The sequence below is a fragment of the Taudactylus pleione genome, unplaced genomic scaffold (assembly GCF_031769625.1).
Source record: "Taudactylus pleione unplaced genomic scaffold, aTauple2 ptg000353l, whole genome shotgun sequence".
Taxonomy (NCBI): domain Eukaryota; kingdom Metazoa; phylum Chordata; class Amphibia; order Anura; family Myobatrachidae; genus Taudactylus; species Taudactylus pleione.
In genome coordinates, this window is record NW_028284754.1 from 784,660 (window position 1) to 806,334 (window position 21,675).

At 42.6% G+C, this 21,675-nt stretch overlaps 1 protein-coding gene across 1 annotated transcript in view; it reads left to right on the top strand.

Moving 5' to 3' along the window:
- The first annotated feature begins 3,593 nt into the window (after positions 1-3,593).
- LOC148508605 (uncharacterized) overlaps positions 3,594-21,675 on the top strand; it is a 653,608-nt gene continuing 635,526 nt past the window's right edge. Inside the window, exon 1 of the mRNA XM_088444305.1 lies at positions 3,594-3,717. Within this exon, the coding sequence (XP_088300431.1) occupies positions 3,618-3,717 (100 nt within the window). The 5' untranslated portion in view covers positions 3,594-3,617. The remainder of the gene's footprint in view (positions 3,718-21,675) is intronic.

Consider the following 21,675-nt stretch of genomic DNA (forward strand, 5'->3'; position numbering starts at 1 on the left):
TTTAGATTGAAGGCAGGCTGGCCCGTGACTCCTTGTTGTGGTGGAAAAGTATCATCATCCAGCAGATGCATGTGATCTGGGAGTTAGGTTTAAAGTATTTGGCAAAGGTGTGGCTTGTGACATGATCCTAGTGAGAGAACCAAGTGAACAAAGATATGCTTGCAGAACTCTGGCTACAGCATATGTCTTGTGAACACTCAATAGTGAGCTGATGGGGGAGTGCTTTTGTTACCATGTTAATTTTATAAGCTAAATTCCAATTTATTATCTCAATAAATTGTGACAAATTATGTATTTTTTATATTGCATGTTTAGAGTGTTATTGGGTTAGGCTGTATTAGTTTTAATGTTTAAGACATTGCTAAGGAACATAAATTCACAGACAATACGCCCTTATTCAATTATTTCTAGACAATAGGCAGCTTATTAAATTTTGGTTGTATGACAGCATATTTAAGTATTGTATTCTCTACCAAGAGCTGATTTCTTTTTTATTCAGTAGTATTAGTATTGATCTATTTAACATTTGCCCTCAGTACCGATAATTATATTTTACCAAACTGTTTTTGTCCCCAAAATAAACATGCTGTTTTTGCACTTGTGATATATGATGGGTGAGACAGACATTAACTCTAGTGTTGATACTTAGCAGGTAAAGTCATTACCTGTGGCAAGCCAAGTGTAGACTCAAGGTGTTTGGTACTGGAGGTCAACACACTCTTTGTCCACAGTGTGTATGTTGACCTCACAATTTAGAAAATTTAAATGCAAGTGTTATAATTGTAACAAGATAGGCAAAACCCAAATGAGTGCAAGCAAAAGAATGTGAATTTTAAATAAAGTAAGAAATGCAATGGCAGAGATTAGTTATTTTAGATAGCCACAGATTATATAATCTGGTATATTGATTCAGGTTGCAACAAAGCATTTCAGTTGCAATGAGAAATGGTTCACTAAGTAAATCAAATGTGACAGTTTGCCAAGTTACATCAATTCACAAACATAATGCCCTTATTAAATGATTTGCAGACAATAGGCAGTTGGTTAAATTATGGTTGCATGACAGCATACTGTATTTATGTATTTGTTTCTTATTCAGTAGTATTGGGATTGATTTAGACACAGGTTCTCAAACTTGGTCCTTAGGAACCCAAAAGTGCATGTTTTCCAGGTCTCCTCACAGAATCACAAGTGAAATAATTAGCTCCACCTGTGGATCTTTTAAAGACTCACAGTGTTTGGTATAGGAGGTCAACACACTCTATGTCCACAGTGAGTATGTTGACCTCACAACTTAGAAAATTAAAATTCAAGTGTTATAATTGACACAAGAAAGGTCGCAAAGCATTTGAGTGCAAGCAAAAGAATGTGAATCTTATACAAAGCAAGAAATGCAACAGCAGAGATTAGTTAGCCCAGAGTTTTACAGATAGCCACAGATTCTATAATCTGGTATATTGATTCAGATGCAACAGGGCTTTTCAGCTGCAATAAGAAATGGTTCACCATGTATATCAAAATGTGAACCTATCCCTATTAAATTAGTTGGTTATCATGTCCTTACAGCAACTAAATAATTAAAACTTGCCTAAAAATTGGAACAAGAACAAAAGCTACAGAAATCCAAGATGTGCTTTATGTAACAGAAATGGAAACAAATCTTATCACCATCAGTGTCCTAAAACAGAAGCCACAGTGTACACTTCACTAAAGGATAGTGCATTGTGAGAAATAGAAAATAGACCCACAGAGCTACAGGAACAAGATATCAGCAATTGTACATCCTTGATGCACAACACTGTTCCTTGATGATGACAACTGAGTCACAGTCATTGGGGCTCTGGAATAGAAAATTTGGTAACCATGCATATGACAGTGTTCAGAAGCTACAACATGGGATGGCCAAAGGAATGTCGATGACTTAAACTGGGAAACCCATATGTGAAAGCTGTATTGTGGGGAAAAAAGTCATCAGTCATTTCCAAAATCAACAAATAGAGCTATAAACCACTTAAAAAAGTACATTCAGATGTGTATGATCCAATGGAAATAAAGTCTGTGAGTAGATACAGATACTTTGTGACATTTATAGATAACGTCACAAAAATGAACGTGTACTTCACTGTAGAGAAATCTAAACTGGCAAAACAATTTACAGATTGCTAGAGGCTTGTAGCCAAACAAGTTACAGAATCAAGATCCTGAGATCTGATAATGGTAGAGAATATTTCAAGAACCATTCTCCTACAGTTACCCTAAAGTGTTGTCAAAGAGAATGCCAAGTGTAAGACTTTTGAGAACTTTTGGAAGTATGGCCTATGTGCATATACTAAAAGTGAAATGATGCAGGCTGTATTCAACCTCAGTGAAGTGTATCATGCTTGGCAATTGCCATGAGAGTAAATGTTGCAGATTATGGGAACCAAATATCAGAAGGCTTGTTAGGTTCAAAGATGTTATTTTTAAAGAAATAACACAAACTGAAGACAATCTGGAAGCTGATATGCAGAGCAAGTATGTGTCATTGTACATGCCAGCAGTTAAAGATATAGCTAAGTCAAAGACTATCAGTGTGGAAGCTCAACTACAGAAAAGGTCTTTTACAAGATCAAATATCAGCAAACCACCTAAGAAGTATGATTAGCAAATTGAAAATCTTGCATTCAGTGAGTCTTAAGGTATCCAGAATCCAAAACCAAAGTATGATGGATATGAATGGAAATTCAAGATAGGAGCAAAGACTTTGCAAGATTTAAAATACTTTATTTAAACCAGTGTACATGTAACAGTGAGTACGACTATACCTGCTTTCTAACAATAAACCAACACCACTGCTTAAGTAACTGGTATGTTCATAGTTTGAGTCATCAGCTGGTATGTGCCTACATAACACTGCAATATCAACAACCGCTCACATATGAGTATGCCCCATGGAGGGGAGTGCTTCAGGGAAAGGGGGGGGTACAGAGAAAGTGCTGCAGCTTAGAAGCAACAGTCTCCTCTCTCTCCCTGCCTGATGTGCCAATGCAGCAGCGGCCAGCAGTAGTGGAGAAAGGACAGGTTTTACAAGTGGGGGCAATTGCACTAATCACCCCACCCCTGGATTCAACCCTGCCTCTGCAACACTGAAAGGGCAACAATGTACCCCTCAAAAGCTTAATATGGTCCCCATCTGGCCTGCCCAACTGGCCCAGGCCTGGGTTAGTACTATAGTACATGTACCCCTATGTGTGCCTGATTCTGACATGGGTGTAATGCTACTTAAAGCATTGTAACCATGCAGGTGTTAAACATTTATACATGCCAGTAACCAACACCTTTAAAGTTGGATGGTAAAATACTGTAAGTAGAATTACACATCTGTTAGTGTACCTGTGATTCATATTTTACACCATAGCATAGGTGTAACAAATATAACACCTTTGAAGTATTTCGCAATAGAAGAATTTAGAGTATTCTTAAATTAAATACATTAGATTTTTCTTTTCTAGGGAAAGTACATTCATGATTGACAGTTCAAAAAGACAAAACATTCCTCTCATTCACTTTATAAAAGTAGGTGACCCAAAGGAGCACTGCTGCAGAAGGTAAAGCAAGAGGCAAGAGATGACTTATGCATGAAGAGTTTGTTTCAAAAACAAGTAAATTCTAGGCAAAGAGGGACAACAATGTATCTGCTGTATCTGGCCTTGGTCTTCTCAATCTGTGAAGGTGTTGGTAAGTACTCAATCTATGAATAGTGGCTTTGGTTATTTAAAAAACATGTGATAAAGGGTCATAAATACAAAACATTACAATTTTTTAAATAAGAGCAAATATTGGAAATGTGATGAAGTCTTTCCTCCAAAAATGAGCCGTAAAACTTGGACCCATTACAGTGTTGCATGTTAGACCATAAATATATATATTATTGAAGCACAAGTATATACATATTATATACCTCTGTTGTATCATACCTCATCTCTGCTTCTTTATTGAACTTTAATGATTACTATACTCCGTATTAACATGCTTCCAGTCTTACAGACCATAGTCGTAGGAAAGGCAACATATGCTGCACAAACAGGACAGAAGTATAAAATAATATTTATGTGTTGTCAGAATTGATAACTATGTATGGAACCAAAGGTCATGAAAATAAATTGAATGTACGTAAGGGACATTGGGCCTGATTCAGCAAGGATTACAGTTGCTAATACGCATGCAATTGGCTAATTGTTGCGTACTGCACATGCATCGCTGTGTGCGTGTGCAAGTACTCCACTGTAGTCGTGACTATGCAGACTCATCGCAGAGTGATTGACAGGAAGTCCCATTTGTGGGAGGTGAGGGGTGGTGGTCGGGCAAACGCAGGCGTGCAAGTGCATTCAATGTCATTGCAGGGGCATGCATAAATTAGCCAGTGCAGTGCCGTACGCAGTCTGAGGACTCATAGTGTGAGATGAAGTTAGCAATATCTGAGTAAGGTCAGGGCTTGTGTAAGTGTGTGTGAGGCTGCGATGGTACTCGATTGTACCAATGGTTTCATAGTCTTGCTAAACATTACGGATGTGTGTAAGGTAAAGTGGGCATTCTCATGTAGTCCTGAGACAGCATAGTGATTGCAATGGAATAGCATACTATCTCAGTTGAACTGCGTGCATAATCTCGGCTCCGATCGCAATAGCGATCCTTGTTGAATCAGTTCTATTATGCATTCACAATATTATTATTTTTCATTCACATTATTTTAAACAGTGCAATACAATACAAACAGTACAATACAATACAATACAAACAAGCTAGATATTTAACAAATAATGGGCATCAGCAATTAATGCTGGCTGAAACTTGTACCCTAGATGAAAGGTGCAGCAGATGTGGGAGAAAAAAGTGAGGAGAGTAAGTAAAGAGGAGAGAGCTCTGCTTGTTAGAGCTTGCAATCTATAGGGGGGAACAACAATCTGTATTTCCTCTTAGATCAATAATACTGATATTATTTTATAATAAGAAGGTTCTTAAACTCTTCAATACAAATTCATTAATTATCTTCAGTTTGTGTCAAGTTTTACAGGCTAGTGAAGGCAGGATGTATTCATACGGTATACAATCGGGAAGCCGGCTTCCCGACTGTCATATCCCGGCGAGGGTGAAATGCCAGGTGTCTATATCTAGATGCCTGTCATTTCCCCGACACCGGGAGACAGGCGCCCAGCATCCAGATAGAAGGGATGCCGGGCGCCGCAAGTGGACAGCTGTGGGGGGGAGGGTTAGGTTTAGGGCACCCATGGGGGACTTACGGTTAGGCACCCCCCTGGGAGGGTTAGGGTTAGGCTAGGGGGAGGGAGGGTTAGGCACCCCCCCGGGGGACTTAGGTTTAGGCAGCGGGAAAGGGGGGATTAGGGTTAGACAATTAGAGGGGGAGTTAGGGTTAGGCACATGGGGGGGAGGTTAGGGTTAGGCACCCCTAAGGAGGGTTAGGGGGTTAGGTTAGGTTAGTTTATACTTACCTTAGTGACGATCGGGATTTCCAGCGCTGTCGGGCTTCCACTGCCGGGAACTCTGCTTTTGTCGGCCAATCACTGCGGCCTGCGGTATTTCATACCGATTCCATTTATACTGTATATATCATGTGTCTACTGTTACTATTTATTTACATACACGTATAAGTACATTTCTGTGCTGCAATTCATGTTTTTTGTTAACAACAAGAAACAAAAATGTGTGTATTCATTTATATATTTTAATAATAATACTGTATACAGAAAGGTAACCTTCCAAATTAAGAACAAAAAACAATATGGGATCAGGTGCTAATAATAAATCTATTCCAAATTTGTATTTCCAGCAGCTATTCTATGGGATACTCAACCTTTAAATGAACATTCATAGCAGAAAACAACAAAAGCCCTTGGAACACACCAATCTTCTAATAAAATTAATAAGCACAATTACAAAAACACCGGCCCGTATATAAAAGACATAGTAAAAAAACTTTAATTTAAAAATACTGAAACGTTAATATTAAAATGTCCTATACCATCAGTATGCTAATTTAATCCAGCAAACACTGTGTTACTAATAAGCTTTCAAATTCATTGCATTAGTGGTCCAAAAGCATATATAAGCATTAGTCAATACAGCAGTCACTGTGTAAATGGTATTAATATTGCACTTGTGAACAAGTACAAATGAGTAAATTTTTGTGCTGCAATTCGTGTTTTTTTGTTAACTGCAAGATGCAAAAATATATGTATTCAATTATATATAATAATAATAATAATAATAATAATAATAATAATGTATATAGAAAGATAATTCCCAATTAAAGTGATGAATAGTGGCACTCAGAGATTTAAGAAGTTTTAATATGCCTTATCACATAAATAATTATCATTTTGGAGTGCACATGCCCCTTTGTCAATTTGAGTCAACCTACCAGGAGTTCTATGTACTGTATATATATCCTCCTATCCCCTATGTACCATTCCTAACCACAATACAAATACTGTCACACCACCCTTAGTATAATAAAGCTTAGCCCCTTCTCACTAGCAGGATTACAATGCTATTGTTTCAATTTTGTGGGTTAAATGCAAACAGTGGGCAGAGGCATTTCACTGCAATGATAGGATAAAAAACTAAATCCTTTTAATCTTATCTAGACTCCATAATAAATTTTAAAAAGTACAAAATTACAAAAGGTAAAAATTATAATAATGACAGCAAATTATGCAATTGCAATCATTTTTATTTGCATGTTTATATTTGGGTCTTGAAACACCTGGGCCTGGGGCTCTTATTGTTCCATGTTAGCTCCTCCACCTGTCAAAAGCTGACTACACCACTGGCTCCAATGTTTATAGAGAACAGGTGGTCTTTAATTGGACAAAAAATGTAGGAAATTGCCTTATGTGAGAAACTTTAGTGACTGTAACTGCAATCTGTCTCACAAATTAAATATCCTTTTTATGTTGCAAAGGGCTCTATTTATTAACATTATTTTTACTAAAATGTGAAAAAGGCTGTTCACCTAAATTTACTAAAAGGCAATTAGAGTAGAATTTGTAAAATTCTACTCAAAGCCATAATTATCAGATATTTTTAGTAATCAGATCACATTTTCCATAATTGTAATGGGAAATGCAATCTGCCTGGCATTTACTAAAAATAAACTGTGTAAATAAACTGGGGGAAGCCCTGTGATAATAACGCCACCTGGAGGTGGCGTTATCGAGGCTTTCCCCGGTTACTGGACTCCAGCTCCACTCAAACAGGCAGAGCAGACCCCTGAGTCAGCCCCTGTGATCAGCTGGGTAGTCTTAACAGACCACACGCTAACCACTGCTAAAAAAAAAAAAATTGCTGAGTTTAGGTCCGGTGATTGGTGCTTGGGTAATGTCCTCCATGGCTTTGGTCAGCTGGTTTCTCAGCTCCTGCGCTGTGACCTAGTCAGCTTTCCTGGTCACAGTGCAGGATGGGAGACCAGCTGACCAGCCCATGGAGGACATCACCGGAGCACCAATCACCAGAGGTAAGTGAAATTAAGGGGGGAGACTGTCAGGGTGGTCGCAGGGGGTACACAGTCATGATCATGGGGGTAGTGGCGGCCAGTCGGCACATGCGTGGACACCTTGTTGCTGGATTGTTTCTGAAAAATACAGGTATAAGGCTGTGGAGGGGATTTGCAGGGACATAGCTTTATCACAAACTTTTTATAAATCCCTGTGATATTGCCTGAATTCACAATGCAAATTCAGCTGGTAATATCACACTACAATCTGCATTTTAATGCAGATTTTAATAAATAGGGCCCAAAGTGTCTTACTAATTTTGTCTCCATGTCCTGCAGCTGTAATGAGAAATTCCTGGAAGAATTGCAGTTCTAGTACATTAGAATCCTTTAGGTCAGGGCCAAATTATAGTCAGGGTAGACAGAGTGGCTACCCAGGGGCCCCACACATTTGGGGCCTCCACACAACTGCAAATATTGCCCAAATTGGGCCACTCTGTACCCTCCCTTTTTCTATTCTCTATTCTTCTTTCCTTCTGTCGCCCTCCCCTTATCTCTCCCACTCTCTCCCTCTCTGTCCCCTTCCCCATCTCTCTCTTTCCCCTCTATCACTTTCTCTTTGTCTCCCTCTCTCCCTTTATCTCACCCTCTCTCTCCATTAATCTCACACCCCCCTCCATCTATCTCCCTCCCCCTCTCACTGTCTCTCTAGCTTCCTTCCTGCCCCCTTCTCTCTATCTCCCTCTCCCTCCCCCTGTCTATCCCTCTCTTTCCTTTCCTCCCTACCTCCCACTCTTCCTCCCTGTCTCTCCCACCCTCTAACATATCTCTATTCATATGTCTTTCTCCCTCTATCTCTCTCCCTCCATCCATTTCTCTCTCTCTGTCTCTATCTTCCTCCCTCTTTATCTCCCCCTCTATCTATCTCTCTATCTGACCCTCACTATCTCCTTCCATCACCCTCTCTCTTTCTATCTGTTTTTCTCTCCCTCCCATTCTCTATTCTTCTTTCCTTCTGTTGCCCTCCCATTATCTCTCCCCCTCCCTCCCTCTTTCTCAGTCTATGTCCCCTCTTCCCTCTGTCTCTTTCTTTACCCTCTATCTGTCTCCCTTTTTCTCCCTCTCTTCCTCTATCTCACTCTCTGTCTCTCCCTCCCTCTCCCACCCCCTCCCTCTCCATCCCCCCTCTCTCTTTCCCTTTCCCTCTGTCGAGGGAGACATTCTCCCTCTGTTTCACTCCCTTCATGTCTCTCTCCTTCATTCTCTCCCTCCCCCATACCTCTCTCTCCTTCCTATCTATCTCTGTATCACTATCTCCTGCCCTGTCCCTCCCTCCGTATTTCTCTCCATTTCTCCATCCATGTCCCTCCCTCTCTTTCTTCCTCCACCTCCATCACTCTCTCTCTTACTCCCTCTGCCTTCCCCCTCCCTCTTTCTCTCCCCTACGCTCCCTCTCCCTCTGCCATCCCTTTTCCATTCTCTGTCTATCTCCACTCTCTCTATCTCTCTCTCTCCCCTTCCTCCTTCTTTGTCCCCTGCTTGCTCCCTTTCTTTTCTCCCTCTCTTCCTCTATCTCATTCTCTGTCTCACTCATTCCTGTTTACTCTCTCCTCTCTATCCCTCCCTCTCTGTCACCATCCCTGACCCTTCCTCTCTTTCTCTCCTCTTTCTCTCCCTCCCTCTCTTCCCTCCCTCTCCCTACTCCCTATCTCTCTAATTCCCTACCTGTCACACCACCCTCTCTTCCCACTCCCTATCACCATCCCGCCTCCCTCTTTCGCAATACCCTCCATCCGACTCTCTCTCCCTCCCTGATCTTCCTTGTCCCCTCTCTATCCCTTCCTCTGCCACCTCTCTCTCTTTTTCTCCGCTCCCTCTCTCCTTCCCTCCCACTCCCTCCCACTGCCCCCTCCCTCTCTTTTAGTCTCTCTATCTCCCTCATGTTCCTCCTCTCTCTATCTTCCTCTCTGTTCCTCTCCTTCCCTCTTTATCTATCTCCCTCCCTGTCCTTCCTTCCATTTCTCTCTCTCCCTGTCACTTCCTCTCTCTTTCTATATCTTTCTTTCTCCTCCCACCTCCTTTTATCTCTCTCTTCTCTCTCCCTCCCATTCTATATCTTCCCCTCACTCTCTCTCCCCTCTTCCTCTGTCTCACTCTCTGGGCCTAATTCAGACCCGCTTGCGAGCGCCGAGCGCTCGCAAGTGGGTCGATGTTGCCCAAGTCCGTGGAGGTGGCTCCGTCGTGCGCATGCGCGAGACCCGAATAATGATGGCCAAGCCATCATTATGGGTCTCGCACCAAAGGGGGCGTGCTGTCAATGGTGATAGACAGCACGCCCCCTTTGGTGGGCGTGCCGGGGGCATTGCTGCCCAGACGGAGGTGTTCCCATGGGAACGCCTACCGTCTGGGGCCGGCCCCACTGACATCACTAGTGATGTCAGTGGGAGTGCTTTAGGCTCTGATAGAGCCAAGAGCACTCCAGGGCTTGCAGCAGCGAGACCCTACCGCAAGGGTCTCATCGCAAGCGTGATGGTCGCGATGGTCTTGACCATCACGACGATCATTTTGGCCGCTCGCTATAGCTGTGGGTGGTCACCCACAGCTATGCGAGCGGCCAGGAGGCCGCTCCAAAAAGGAGCAGGGACGGCCCTGATTCAGAGCGAGCGCTCTGTCAGAGCGTCCAGCTCTGAATCAGGGCCTCTGTGTCTCTCCCTCAATTTTCCTCCCCTTCCCTCTGTGTCACACTCCTCTATCTCTCTCTCCCTTTTCCTCTTCCCATCTCTTTCTCCCTCTGTGTCCACTATTCCCTATCTCTCTCCCTTCCCCCCTCTATTTTTCCTCCCTATCTCTCTATACATACTGTATACATAACCTCCCACATTTAAAATCCTGTATTTGCCTCTGGCTGTGTACTAGATCATGTACGCTATGCTGCTGGGTGTTGCTTATTAGCAGTATCGTGGACATGATGTAGTTTGCTGCAGCCTTGCTGATCACTGGAGAATCCAGAGAGTCTAGCTCCCTCACATCTTAATCTGCTTCTGCTTTAGACAGTAGCAAAAACTGGCTGAATTCCTATGTGAAAATAATATGTAACCTCTAATTTTGCTACTTTAAGTTGATATTTTGCAAATTAAATAGTTTTCCAGAGGAGACTGGAAAAGTTTATGATACCTGTTTTATAATGTCTGTATAAGTCATCTAGCAGAAAGTCTTTTGCCTGTTATTATTTGATACTGGGATGCAGCTACTGTATATTTAAGTAGAATGCTGTAATAAGGTAAATAGAAGAATAGAGTGTTATTGGAGACTAGCATGCACTCTAAAGATCCAATCACTAATTAGCAAGTTAGTTTTGGTTTCTGTCTTTACAGCTGTTTGTAGAGACTTTTGAGGGAGGATGGATGAGGGGTTCCTTGTAGTTGAAAGCCATAGTGATGAATTAGAGCTCTCAGCAGATGTGCAGGGCTGTGATGGACAATTGATTACAGACCTCACTCTGATACTGGTCCCAATTGTTCTGAAGTAGAGTAGGTATCTGTCACTGGGGGAATCACCATCCTCCCTCAGTCCACATTCTCAGAGAGCCTGCCTCTTGTCCTGCTGCCCACTATTTGCCTGGGAAAGTCCACATTGCTGTTTGTCAATAGCCAGGAGGGGAGAGTTTAAGGCAGTTTCCTTTGCATAAACAGACGTGCCTCTTGAAATGTCCTTGGCTCTACCCAAGTCAGGGAAGCCGCACCTCCTTGCACTTTTCTGATGGACACAGAGGGGAGGCCGGTCTCAGAGTGCATTCCACTCTCCAGCTGCTGCCTTACAGAGAGACTCTGCCCACCTAATGGGGAGGGGAGTCTGCCTTACAGGGTCCACCTACAGTTCCATGATTTGGCCAATTTTGATACATTGAAATGACCAATGATGCAAATTGTGTAGTGTCCATGAATGAAAATGATGCCGATGCGCATACCCCCGGATCATCCATCATATCCTCAGATCTTACCTACAGATCTTACTTCCAGGGCACCCCAGGCCTTAGCTGATAGCCCGGTGATATCCCTGGCACCCTTGGGCAGTGGGTGCCAGGTTGATAGTTTAAAGTGTGTTGTAACATGCAGATGAAGTAATATTCTATTTTGCAGGAGAACTACAGGTCCCAGTAAAGCCTCCCCTACATGCTGGTACTTGGAGAACCACAAGTTTCAGCATGTGGGGCATTACAGGCCCGCTGATACCTGTAGTTCACCTGCAGAAGAAATATTAAAATAAAGACAGTACACAAACACTACACAAACACTATGAATTTTAAAGTTTTATTAACACATACATAAACACTCACACTTACAATCATACATACTTGCCTAGTATCCCTGTAGTCATTCATGTCCACTTGTCCATGTAGAAATTATGGATACCTGTAAAACAAATTCCATACTCACCTATTCCTAGCATATATAGAAATCCTGTGCTGAGCTTTCATTGGCTTAGAGAGGTGAGCCTTATGCCACTCAACCAATGAGCAGTTCCCACCTTAGACTTCAGTGGTGAGAACTGATAAGGTTACTAAAGGTTATTTTAGCGGTTCTAACCATTGAAGTTAATAGTGGGAACAGCTCATTGGCTGACAGGCAGAGGTCTGACTCTCTCTGCCAATGAAAGCTCAGCACCCGGATTTCTATAGTGAAATCCTGTGGCTGAACTGTCATTCTGGTAGTACTGTACTTAGAGGACAGTGCTGTGTTCGTGGGTCTGGGACATTTCTTTTCCAAGAAGGCCATGGATGCCTACTTGGAATGAAGAGGACATGATCCACGCTAAGAATAGGTGAATTTGGAATTTTTATTTTACAGGTATCCATGGATTTCTACACAGACAATTGGACATGAATGGCTACAGAGATACTAGGGTGTCTATTTACTAAGCATTGGATGGATATAAAGTACCAGCCAATCAGCTCCTAACTGTAATTTTTCTAACACAACCTGTGTCATGGCAGTTAGGAGCTGATCAGCTGGGACTTTATCTCTGTTCACTTTATCTCCATCCAAGACTTAGTAAATAGACCCCTGAGTGAGTATGTGTGATTGTGAGTGTGAATGTGAGTGTGCATGTATGTGTTAATAAAGCTTTACTTTCATGGTGTATGTGTACTGTCTTATTTATTTTGCAGGAAAACTACAGGTACCAGCAGGCCTGTAATGCCCTGCATGCTATTACTTGTGGTTCTCCAAGTACCAGCATGGGGGAGGCTTGCTGGGACATTTAGTTTTCCTGCAAAAGACAACATTACTTCATCTGTTTTTTACACCACACTTTACACTATAAACCCAGCACTTATCAACCAGGGATGCTGGGGATAACTCCAGGCTATCAGCCCAGGCCTAGGGTGCCCTGTAGATGGGGGATCCCTTTTTTGAAGGGTCCCCACCTCCTCAGGGATCCCCAGCCTGGGCTGACTAGCAGTCAGGGGTATAGTTTTGGCTGGGGGACCCAGTGTAAGGGTTCCCCTGGCTGTGGCATTACACAATCCTGCTAGTAAGAGCCCGGTGGTGGTTATGGAAAATACAGGGGACCCCTATTCTCTTTGTCCCCTGTATTTTCAACCAGAACTGACTCGATTAGCCCAGTGCTAATTGTGCTAAATACAGGGGACCCCTACATCTTTTGTCCTCTGCATTTAGAAAACCTGTACTGGCTCTGAAAAACCTAGGGCTGGTTATGCTGGTTTTTTATTTTTACACTTTTGATTAATTTTTTTTATGCATGCATGGATCACTGAACTGTGCATGCATCTGTGTCTCTGACAGTCCAGCCCATATATTGTGCACTATCTATAGATTTACAAATCATTAGATCGTGCACAATATATCATTGGTCAGATTGTACAGTTTATGCACCATATTGTATCCTCGAGTGCCTGGGAGCTGCCGGGGAGAGTTCAAGGGAAACCAGTGATGACATTGAATCGTTTGCATGTTGTCTAGTCTGTAGGCACCTTAAGTGCTAGCAACAGAAAAAGAAAAAACTGTTCTGTCTGTTTCACCTTAAGATGTGTTAATGGAAGATGTTCTAAAGAGTTCATAAATACTGTAAAGATACTGTGAAGATACAGCTATTGTAAAAATCAGCAGTCACCTGATATATAAAGTCTAGAACAATGTGGAAGGTAGTGCAATCTACATAGTATTAGAAGTATATTAAGTACAGTATTAGAAGTAAATTAGAAGTAAGCATCAGCAATGAAAATACAGTGTAAATATGCAATTTCGTACAGTGGCAGATATAAATGTATTAGTGAATTTATTCACATAACACACAATAAATCATTGGTTTCATGCTAGAAACCATGATTAAAACTAAATAGTAGTGTACAATGAATAATAAAGAGGAACACAGGGCCTGATTCAGAGCCGGACGCTCTGACCAGAGCGCTCGCTCTGAATCAGGGCCCTCCTACATAAAAATGGAGCGGCCTCTTGGACGCTCGCATAGTTGTGGGTGACCACCCACAGCTATAGCAAGCATCCATGATGATGGTCGCAATGGTCAAGAATATCGCGACCATCGGACTTGCGACGGAGACCCTGTGGTAGGGTCTCGCTGCCGCAATCCCTGGAGTGATTTTGGCTCTATCAGAGCCAAAATCACTCCCACTGACATCACTACTGATGTCAGTGGGGCCGGCTTCAGACGGTAGGCGTTCCCATGGGAACGCCTCCGTCTGGCAGCAACGCCCCCGGCACGCCCACCAAAGGGGGCGTGCTGTCAATCAACATCGACAGCACGCCCCCTTTGGTGCGAGACCCGGAGCGACGGCGAGCCCGTCGCTAGCCGGGTCTCGTGCATGCGCATGACGGAGCTCCCTCGGCGTGCGCATGCGCAGTAGGGCACCATCGACCCGCTTGCAAGCATCCTGCGCTCGCAAGCGGGTCTGAATCAGGCCTACAGTCCGACAATAAAAAGTAAAAATGTGTATTTCAATAATCAATAAGTTCAAGCGATGGAATATAAGGTGTACATACTGGAATTTGGCTGAATTGAAAAAAACACACTTGCATAAAGAAGAGTTTTGTAACCTAACCTGCAGGTAGGTAAATGCCGTATATGGCGTCCAATATATTGCAGAGCCCTTTTCACAGGTGGTATCCATTGGTGTCCAAAATAACTTGCAGCTTAGTGCTATCCACTCAGGGGTTCCTATTGTTCTTGTGTCCTTTCAAAGGGTGAGATATTAGGACAAACGGTTCACTCGCGGGTATTCCTGGTAAATCAATGTGTGTTTTAAGAAAAATCAGGGTTCTATGTTCACAGTTTGACTAACGCATTTCCCTGTATCCTACAGCTTCGCCAGAGGCTAAATTTAGGCTAAAACATGTTTTATTGTGTGTTATGTGAATAAATTAACTATTCCATTTACATCTGCCACTGTACGAGATTGCACATTTACACTGTATTTTCATTGCTGATGTTTACTCCTAATATGATTTAGATTGCACTACCTTCACCACTGTTCTAGACCTTAAGTGCTAGTAAATGCAGGGTATTGCTGCCTGGAAGCTCCAGTAGGGATGGACATCGGAAGCCTGGCATTGAACGGTTGCCGGGCTTCCAACATCAAATCAAGCGGTGCAATGGCAACTATCCATTGAATCCCTATCATGCAATAGTGTAACTATTGTGATGATTATACATGCGCCTGGAAAGGGTAGAGTATGTGGAAAAGGTGATGGAGCCTCTCGGTTCCCCCCTCCACGTCACTGTGGGGACATGGCCAGCACTCTCTGAGATGCTGGGCTGCCCCTGGGCTCCCCATACACAGAGAATAGATGCTGTGCGCATGTGCACAGTTCTATTCATTCTCCAGTTGCTCACCTACTGCTTTGCTATACAGAGCAGCAATGTGTGATCACCCCCTGTAGCCAGCCAGCAAATGGGCATCAGAAAGCTGCATCCGAGGGCCGTCAACCATTGAATTTCCAGGATTCAATGGAAAAAGTACTTCCATCAAATCGGAAACATCAATGGTTGCTATCACCTTCCGATGTCTATTCCTAAGCTCCCGTACCAGTCCTGCCACACAGCACTGCCTCTTCTCTCACTGACCACCAATGCCAATGGAGGCGCTGGTTGGCTGAACTGCAGGATTCCATTAGTACAAATGGGGAGGGGCATTTACCTTATTACTAGCCTGTTGGGAGAGTCACTGCCATGAGACATCCACATTTTTTAATAGGTTACACTGCTGGAAGGGATCATTGTTCTCTTGCGGAAGGGTGAGCCCCGTGGAAAATAATGACACAGAGTCTGTGTGCCATAAAATTATAATAAGTCTATGGGGGACAGAATCCCAGTCCCAAATACACACAGAAAAATATTTACAAATTTACTAAACCTAGACTCCTAAACAATAATACTAAACATGTGCCAATGCTAGCAATGAGGCAACATTTCCGTACATTTGAAATTTGGGTATATACAATCTTTACCTATATACAGGTATCTATGTGTCTCTAAGGGTACAGGTGGTATAACTAGTAGGTTCTAGGGTACCACACTACTATGATTTTTATTATTATAAACGACATGACATTTATATTGAATGTGTATTTTAACCAATGAATATACTGTATACAAAAGAAATATGCTTGTCAATATTTTCATGTTTTCTGCATTTAAATTTCCTTATAAAATCAAGGTGGGTGCTATTGGAGGAAGGAAGGAGGATTAGTGGTGAGCTTCCCCTAATTCAAACTGTAGATACATTTCAGATTATTTTTCCGGGCCACTTGCCTCTAGTATTTCAAGTAATGGTCATCAAATGTCCCTGGAGTTTTTTTTTAATGTTTAGAAACAGAAAGTTAATTTTGTAATTTTGTTTCATGTGAGTGTGGACTGATTGTACTGTGCTAATATGCACTTACCCCTAACCTTGGTGATGTATGTTTCAGGCAAACACTTCCTCTATGCAAAGTCCAGTCTTGTTCATGCCTGAGTCCCATGAACACTTGTGCTGTTGTTTAGCAATATTTTTCCTCTCGTGCTGTTGGTCATGCATGTATACGTCAGGGCTGGATTTAGACCAAGTGGAGCCCAGGGTGATAATTTCCTTTTGTGCCCCCCTCCCCCCAATACCACCACCAATACCAAAAATAAACATATCTAAGTTTAAACATAAAAATAAGTGGTGGAAGTCATGGTGTGGATCACTTGTTTTAGACCTCTGACCTTTGCTTTTTTTACCCAGGTTGTGTAGTTTTTCCTGCATTTTGCATCTTAGTTTAATAATAGTGTACTAAGTACTTGGGATTAATATTTTTACTGACCCCTCTAAACCCTAGACCACATTATTGATTCCTCTATATCCCAACACTACATCACTGACCCCTCTATACACTACACTACTACATCACTGGCCCCTCTTTACCCTATACTGCATCACTAACCCCTCTATACCTGCCACTACAACACTGACCCCTCTATACCCACCACTAAATCACTGACTCCTCTATATCCTACATTACAATTTTGACCCCTTTATACCCATCACTACATCACTAACCCCTCAATACTCTTCACTACATCACTGACCCCTCTATACCCTACACTACATCACTGACCCCTCTATACACTACACTACTACATCACTGACCCCTCTATACCCTATACTGCATCACTGACCCCTCTATACTGTACAATACATTACTGACCCCTCTATACCCCACACTACATTACTGACCCCTCTATACCCCACATTACATTACTGACCCCTCAATACCCTACACTACTTCACTGACCCCTCTATATCCTACACTACATCACTGGCCCCTATATACACTACACTACTACATCACTGACCCCACTATACCCTACACTACATCAATGACCCCTCTATACACTACACTACTACATCATTGAGCCCTCAATACCCTATACTGCATCACTGACCCCTCTATACACTACACTACTACATCACTGACCCCTCTATACCCTATACTGCATCACTGACCCCTCTATACTGTACAATACATTACTGACCCCTCTATACCCCACACTACATTACTGACCCCTCTATACCCTACATCACTGACCCCTCTATACCCTACATTACTGACCTCTCTATACCCCACACTACATTACTGACCCCTCTATACCCTACATCACTGACCCCTCTATACCCTACATTACTGACCTCTCTATACCCTACACTACATCACTGACCCCTCTATATCCTACACTACTTCACTGACCCCTCTATACACTACACTACTACATCACTGACCCCTCTATACCCTATACAGCATCACTGACCCCTCTATACACTACACTACTACATCACTGACCCCTCTATACCCTATACTGCATCACTGACCCCTCTATACTGTACAATACATTACTGACCCCTCTATACCCCACACTACATTACTGACCCCTCTATACCCTACACTACATCACTGACCCCTCTATATCCTACACTACTTCACTGATCCCTCTATACACTACACTACTACATCACTGACCCCTCTATACCCTACACTACATCACTGACCCCTCTATACACTACACTACTACATAACTGACCCCTCTATACCCTATACTGCATCACTGACCCCTCTATACTGTACAATACATTACTGACCCCTCTATACCCTACATTACTGATCCCTCTATACCCTACACTACATCACTGACCCCTCTATATCCTACACTGCATCACTGACACCTCTATACTGTACAATACATTACTGACACCTCTATACCCTACATTACTGATCCCTCTATACCCCACACTACATTACTGACCCCTCTATAAGCTACACTACCGTTATCCACTGTGGATAGACAAAGATGTAGGATCGCTTTTAATGTGGATCTCTGATGTGAAGAATGGGGTGAGTAGAATGTAAGATGTGTGTAGTAAATGTATACTAGTGAGAATAGAGTAATAGGTAAAGTTGAATATAAAAATCTAAATAAACAAAATATAAATTAATAAAATATATTAAATATATATAAAAAAGATGTAGGTGTAAATATTATAGAGTGTGAGTTTGGCTGCAATTCAAACTCGCACCTTCTTGCAGATTTTGATGGTGCAAGCTTGACTCACAACTTGCTCATGTAATAGGGTGTGAATTTTCAGGCACATACCTTATTCACATGTGACTTCTCGTGAGAATACCCACTGGAAAACAAGCGAGTTTCTGACCAACCAGAATGCAAGTTTCATTATGACAGCCATACTTTTTCCAAGAAACTCACCCATTGACAGCCAATAGTCCAATGAATTAGGAATACCTCATATCCACCATTTTGTCCTTTGATAGGAAGTGAGAAGCTTAGTGAAGTAAAGGAGGGTTTGCAATTGACAGAGTAATAGAGCATTATTACTTTACTGCTACAACATGGCATACAGGAGAGCAGGTGGAGTTCAGCAGAGGCTGGAGGAGGAGGAGGTGTTGCTAGTGAGGTAGAGTGACAGTGAGCAAGAGGATGGAGGAATGCTACCAAAGGGGTGGAGGGAAGACAAAAGAGAATGGCCAACAATAGAAATGTAAGGCTGCTTGACCTCACTCAGGGTATTAGGGCCCAGACCGAGACCTTTCTTTCCCTCCAAAGAGAGTTAGTAGGACAGAGCAGGGCCATAACTAGGTTAGTGCGACCAGTGCCATGGCACTGGGCACCGCAGGGCAGAGGGCGCAGTTTGGGGCTTTCAATTTTCCTGTTTATTATTATTGTCACTTGTAGCTTCCTCTTCTTTTATCCCCAGCATCTCCTGGCCTCCCCTATCTCTTCCCTGGCCTTTCCCCATGAGGCCATGGCCCTTTTTCAGGTGCACTATCTTATGTCCCTTTTTAAAAAATGGGGTAGGGGGCACCAATGTTCTCTCTGGCAGAAGGCTCCAAACAGTTTAGTTACAGTTCTGGGGCAGAGGGTAATAATGCAGGGTTCTTCAATGTCCAGTGTTAGTAGTATGGCCATAACTTCACTAAGTACATCACCTACCACCCCCCCACAGCGTGGCCTGCGCACATGCGGTGGTGCAGTGAGAGTCCTAGGTAGGGGTGGAGGAAGGTCAGGAACCAAAGATATTTTTTTTGCAAGTTATACTATGTTACAAGTGTTTTTGTACACTTTTTCGTGTGAAAGTAAATTTGACTGGCATCGTCTATGTTTTGGTTTTTATTTATAAAAGAAAGAACAATGGTAATTTTTTTTAATAACAGTTTATTTAAAAAATTAAATAAAAGGAAAAAGTACACATGGTTACAGTGCCCTAACTGTGCCCAAGGTTAAAGTTTGCATAGATATTGTTTTCATCCAAATCTGTATCAAATACTACAATTTTGTTTTGGTTAGTAGCAAAATAATTACCATAATAATTACCATACATTCAGTGACCACAATACATAGATAGATAGCTAAAGCTCAGTCCCCTGTGTAATTTAAAAATAATATTGAACATATTTTAACCACTTGCTGGGCACAGTCATATCAAATACGACCATACCAGACTGGGCTTTCCCTGTCATGGTCATATCTGATATGACCAGTCAGAAAAGCTCTGTGGGCGGCTGCTGGAAGATCATCTGAGCGCTCGTGAGTGGGTCGATGGTGTGCTCTGCACATGCACAGCGGCCACACTGCGCAAGCCCCGGAGAGAGAGAGAAATTCTCTTGCTCCGTGGCTCACTACAAAAGGGGCGGCTGTCGATGTTGATCAACAGCTCGCCCCATTTTGTAGACATGGCGGGGGGTGGCTTCACAAACGGAGGCTTTCCCAATGCGAACACCTGCGGTTTGTGGGCGGCCCCACAGAAATCACGAGTGATGTCAGTGGGAGAGCTTCTGGATCTATTAGAGCCAGAAGCTCTCTGGGGCTTGTGGCCACGAGACCCTACCACAAGGGTCTCGTCGCAAGCCCCGATGGTCGCGATGGTCTAGACCATTGTGACCATCATCCTGGCCGCTCGCAATAGCTGTGGGTGGTCACAGGCATGCACAGCTTTCACTGAGACATGCTGAATGTGTTTACATGTACTGTACTAATAAGGCATGACTCGGTAGATCGAACGTCTTTTAAGCAACTTTTTACCTTCAAATGCATCTGAATCACACAGTGAATCAAATTGATAGCACAAGCAGATTCGTCTGATTAAAATGATATGTTCAGTGAGCCAGTGCGGGTGTATCTGCATGCGAAACACTACATTACACTAACAGCGACTGTAACACTTTAACATAGTGATTTGGTTGCAGATACACCCATACTGGCTCATAGAACATAGGCATGCTGCATATCATTTTAATCAGGGTAAAAAGACGAATAAAAGACACTCGGCTCTACCGAGTCACAAAGCACTCCCGTGACCTTACACGCAAAACATTTCTCTCGACATCCCACCACTTGGCATTTCTGCTATACAGTAGATATTGTACTGTACACGTGACAGGGGCAAGTTTTTCATAAAGAGAGATCATGTCAGGTTCAATACTTTTTAAATACACTACTTTGCACTTCCCTTCTCCCTTTCTCTCTGTGTATGACCACCCAAGTTCCTTCCCCATCTCCCTTCACCATCACACAATTACTATTCAACTCCACTGAGCTCATTGTATGGCTCACCCCCACCCCCACCATCATTCGCTTCTATTCAATGCCTTCGCATGCTGAGCCCATATTGACATTGTACACATTGCCTGCTTTAATTTGCTTACTTCACATTACATCACATACATGACAAGTGCAGCTCTCAACATGGCTAGAGTATGTGGGCTAGTGGTTAAGGTCTACACCTTGCACCTTTGCAGTCCGGGTTTCGAATCATGGAAGGGGAGGTTTTTTTTCTTCTTTAGTTTTTAAATCTTCACTACTAGATTAAAAATAAATCACCTGGTGGTATGTGTGTGTGAATTCTCTTATTTATACAAATACATATACAGATGGGTCCTCATACATCCAGCCTCCCTGCATGTTAAGCAGACCATCAAGTCGTGCCATGCCATGGTGTGACTCGGAAGCGCGAACATCTTTTATGTAACTTTTTACTTTCAAATGCATCTGAATCATACAGCGACTCAGATTGATAGTACAAGTAGCTTCTGCTGATTAAAATTATATGCAGCATGCCTATGTTCTGTGAGCCAGTGCGGGTGTATCTGCACGCAAAATGTTACGTTACACTAACA